The sequence below is a fragment of the Ochlerotatus camptorhynchus genome, unplaced genomic scaffold (assembly GCF_037179485.1).
Source record: "Ochlerotatus camptorhynchus isolate MF236.1 unplaced genomic scaffold, CSIRO-AGI_Acam_v1.1 ptg000017l, whole genome shotgun sequence".
NCBI lineage: Eukaryota > Metazoa > Arthropoda > Insecta > Diptera > Culicidae > Ochlerotatus > Ochlerotatus camptorhynchus.
In genome coordinates, this window is record NW_027040509.1 from 551,101 (window position 1) to 555,525 (window position 4,425).

A 4,425-nucleotide genomic window follows, 5' to 3' on the forward strand; every position below is an offset into this window, starting at 1 on the left:
AGCCACATAAATGCTTGATCTATTGAAAAATATCGAATACGCCGTTCTGAAAAAATTCGGCGTTAGTTAACATGTCAAAATTCCAGCTCTAATTTACTTGGTTCATACCCCTTAGCGAACAATTATGCGAACCTTCCGAGGGGTGTGACAATCTAAATCTCGTTTTTAAATGGTCGAAAAATCTCACACTAGCGAATCAATTTACGAAAAATCTTTTTTCATCTCTTGCATCTAAACAATAGAGCTAATAAACTATAGAGGAAGAATAGCGCTGCCGTCGCTGTCGAAACATCTTTTCCTTACATCCAATAGGGACACAACTGTCAAAGCGAGAAATAACTACGCAGTTTGACAGTTCTGTACCCGGTATTATTCAACATCGGAACAAAGGGAACACCAGCGCTATTCTTCCTCTGTAGTATATTAGCTCTATTATCTAAACCCATCTACTCGCATCGCTCTCCACCTTTTTGCAGGAAATCTTCAAAATCATAATCAATCATGTTTCTATCTATTAAGCACGAGTGCATCTCACAACAGCAATGCAAAAAAATTCCTGCATCTTAGATAAAGTCCCCCCCTCGGAACCTTCATTGAAATTCTGAGAGGTAAAATCTAAAATAAATAAATAAATAAATTTTTTCGCTATTTGGCCTGGAACTTCTCTATAAGGTCAGCAGTAGATTTGTGAAAAAGTCAAAATTGCAGGCTTGTCTATAAGAGTGAATCACTTTCTGTAGATAATTTTTAAACATTATGGTTTTGCTTGTTGCGTGTTTAATACATCAAAATTCGGTGCTAAGAGTAAATTGGAAATAACGTCCTTATTGAATTTCACACCTGTTTAAACCTCAATTACATCCCTATTTTATTGACAAAAATGACATGTTTTCTGAAGCTCATTGTTCAATTATAATTATAAAAAGAAAAGCACAGAAAATCAACGATTAAAATCAGCAAAAACAATGAAACCTTCACTTCTTGGACGGCATAAAGTCAAAGTTCGTCCCTCCGCATTCTGTGGAAAGAAAAACAAAACAATCATAATCCCAATTCAATCTATCAATTCGCATACTAACTATCAGACGCAGTCCAGCCAATGTGTGCCCCCAGACGTTTATTCTCCTCGACCAACCAATCGTGCAGCGGTTGGAAGTACTCCAAAATGGCGTCGGCACTCATCTCTCGCTCTCCGGTCAAAACCTCCATCGCATCCGGCCATTGCTTCGATGAACCCAACGATAGCATCTCCCTAGAAATTCAAATCAAACATTAACTACTTCTCACTAATTCGCTTTCTGCGAACAAACAAAAATCACTTGATCTTATTTCCGGCCTCAACGCTCTGGTAGATGTCGCAATTGTTCAGCGTCTTCTCTGCATCCCCCGGCACGTACTGCCCAGCCAACCGACAAGCCGCCCTGTGAAACTGGAACTGAATCACGTACGACACAAAGTACCGCAGATACTCAACGTCGGCTGACACGTGGTACTTGGCCGGCGGGTCAAAGTCCTCCTCGGTACGCCGGACCGGTGGTTCCACTCCGCTAAACTGGCTCCGCAGCTGCCAGAATCGACAGTTGTACTGGTGCGGTTCGACTTCTCCGCGGAACAGACTCCAGCGATACTTGTCCATCGTGTAGGCAAACGGCAGGAAGACGAACTTGGTGACACCCTGAAATCAATTGAATCGCTGATCAGTATGAAGATCTTGTAGCAAAATTGACCATTCGCATACCGATCGATAAAATTGGTTGATCTTCATATGTTCATCCTCTTCGTAGTCCTTGAGCAGTCCGATATTTTTCAAATGCTTTGGCGTGGAAACCGACAGCGACAACAGATCACCAACGGCTTCGTGGAATCCCGGATTGGCACCTCGACGGTACTCGACCGGTTGGTGCTGATACTGCAGATAGTACTGGATGTGTCCTAGTTCATGGTGAACGACGGAGAACTCGCGCATGTTAACCCGAGTACACTGCTTGATTCGGACGTCATCCGTGGCGAAAAAGTCCCAAGCGCTGGCGTGGCATACCAAATTACGGCCATCGGTTGGCTTCTCCAAGATGCTCTTGTCCCAAAAGTCCCTGAAATCATGGCAGAAATTAGTGAGCGAAGTTTAAAGCGCTTGAAAATCTACGAACTGAGGTAGTTTAGTCATGTTGAGGGATTGGAAGAAGTCATCGCCCATGTGGAACATCTTGAGTGGAGTGTAGCCCTGCTTAATCATCTCTCCGGTCACGTCCAGTAACTTCCTTTCCGGGAACGGTGTCGTAAAGTCGGCGATCTTCAACGGAAAAACTTGATCAAAATACAGAACAACGATCAACTGGGTCAAACCTACATTTTCCCAAACTTGTCCCCACATATTTCCAAGTAAGTGCATCGGAATTGGTCCCTTCTCTGAAACGACATCCGGTCCGTATTTCTCTCGCAGCTTAAACCGAACGTAGGCGTGGATCTGTTCATACAGAGGTCTGATCTGCACGATCACATTCTCGACTTGTTGTTCAAAGGTGCGATCATCGTACTCTTTCAACCAAAGCTCGGCACCGTTATCGAAACCTTTCAATCAAAAAGTCAAATCTCTTATCACTCCCTTAAATCTCCATCTTAACGCAAATCGATTACCATTCAGTCTCGCAAGCTCCTTGGTCAAATCCAGATACTTCTGGAAAGCTGGCTTCGTCGGTTTTCCGGCCTTGTCAAACCATTCAGTCCAGTAGTACTTCAGCTCCTCCGGATCACGACTGGTAGCCATTACCTCCGTGATTTCCGGATCCAAAGTGAGCCTACAATTGGTCTTGTCCTTGTACGAGCAGAGCTTGACCTTCGCATAGTTAGCCTCCATGCTGGCGACCGCTTCGAAAAGCTCCGTAAACTTATCCTCCGGTAGCGCCGCTTTTTCCAGCATCGTCAACTTCTTGAAGCGCCGCTTCAGGTCCTCATTACGAAACGACTGATAATCGTACTGTTGCAGCTCCAGAGCTACCGACTAGCGAACAAAAACGAAACATCAAAACACAAAAGGTCATGAAACGATTGATCAATAGATCGATAGCACAAACAACCTCACACGCCATCATTATCATCGTCAGTAATTACCTTTGCCACCGCGGCATGTTCGGTTGCCGCTTCGATCTTTTTTCGTTGGTTATATTCGGTCAAATTGGATCCAAACGCCCAAGCTGCGTGGGTTTGCTTGGCCAGCGATTCCTGGAAGCGCCTTTCGCATCGCCCCAAAGCTTGCAGGGCTTTGGATTCATTTTTTGGCAGAAGGTCGTTGGACGTTGCTCGGCGTACAATTGCAGCATGGAGGACGCCGATCGTGAGCAACACGATCAAAATGGAGATGCAGTTGGATGGCATCTTCTTGCGGTCATTGGATGATGTGCTCTGAAATTAGAACTAAATTTGTTGACAAACACGAGAAAGTGATAGTGACATGAAGTCTGGTTATCTGTTGCATAATACTTGACACTCCTACTCCTCTTATCAACTGAATTCTTTTTATTTAAATAATGCTTACGCTTGCCACTGTAACACTTAACGATGCGATTTACTTGGATGCTGGATGTGAACTGATCGATCAATCGAGTACATGGTCCGCAACAGTATAAAACAATTCGATGTTTTCGATCCTCTTCGAACTGGGTGTTCATTTTGGAGAAATTGTGATCTAGTGACGAATAAACTACTCTCAATTTTCATTTATTACCATTACAGATTACCATAGTTTAGTACTTCAACTGTGTAGTTCATTACTGTCACGTCATTTCTTTGAAAACAAAATTACATAAAATGAATTATGAAGATCAACTAATGTCAGTTGATATTATAGTAGATATTGCTTCAGCGTTGAATTTCCCTTCCGACACTGACATTCTTAGCAAGCATGATATCAGGCGGTATGGCGATCCAACTGTAGCTGTTCAGAACTGCATCGATCTACCATCCAACTACCGCCCGAGAATATGCAGCTTCATAAGACAGGCCTACTGTGGAGATCTATCTGCATACATCCAGCCACATCTACAACGCGGGAAGCTGCAGCGAACTCGCTCGTTTCATCATTCCTTGCACACAACCTTCAATGGAAAAAGTGTACTGGTTTACGGAGCCACTTGCTGAAATGGCCTACTAATCGATGCCTAGCAGAAACCAACATTAGCTTCTTTCAGATGTTACACTAAAAATCTAGTCGGAATAATTGTAATTCCATACTTTCCATACAGTCTCATATGGAAAAAGTAGACATTGAGAAAATGGCAGTCGAAGCTACGAAGTGCGATTCCCAAGTAAATATATTTGAAAAACCACAGTAAATTTATATGCGATTATAGGCAGAGTAGTTTCCAGTAACTTTTTTTCCGTGATTTGTTTTCCGTCGATCTTGTTTTCCGTACTGAGCACCAATGCTAC

At 43.2% G+C, this 4,425-nt stretch overlaps 1 protein-coding gene across 1 annotated transcript; it reads right to left on the reverse strand.

Annotated features, from left to right (window-relative positions):
- Positions 1-810: 810 nt before the first annotated feature.
- LOC135702452 (angiotensin-converting enzyme-like) lies at positions 811-3,615 on the reverse strand. The gene is made up of 9 exons (XM_065223489.1): positions 3,533-3,615; positions 3,109-3,399; positions 2,635-2,998; positions 2,348-2,568; positions 2,148-2,290; positions 1,739-2,090; positions 1,320-1,675; positions 1,080-1,252; positions 811-1,018 (listed from the first exon to the last, which is right to left on the reverse strand). Exons 2-9 carry the CDS (start codon positions 3,370-3,372, stop codon positions 975-977), a joined length of 1,917 nt encoding a protein of 638 aa, XP_065079561.1. The 5' UTR covers positions 3,373-3,399; positions 3,533-3,615; the 3' UTR covers positions 811-974.
- Between the last annotated feature and the right edge of the window lie 810 nt (positions 3,616-4,425).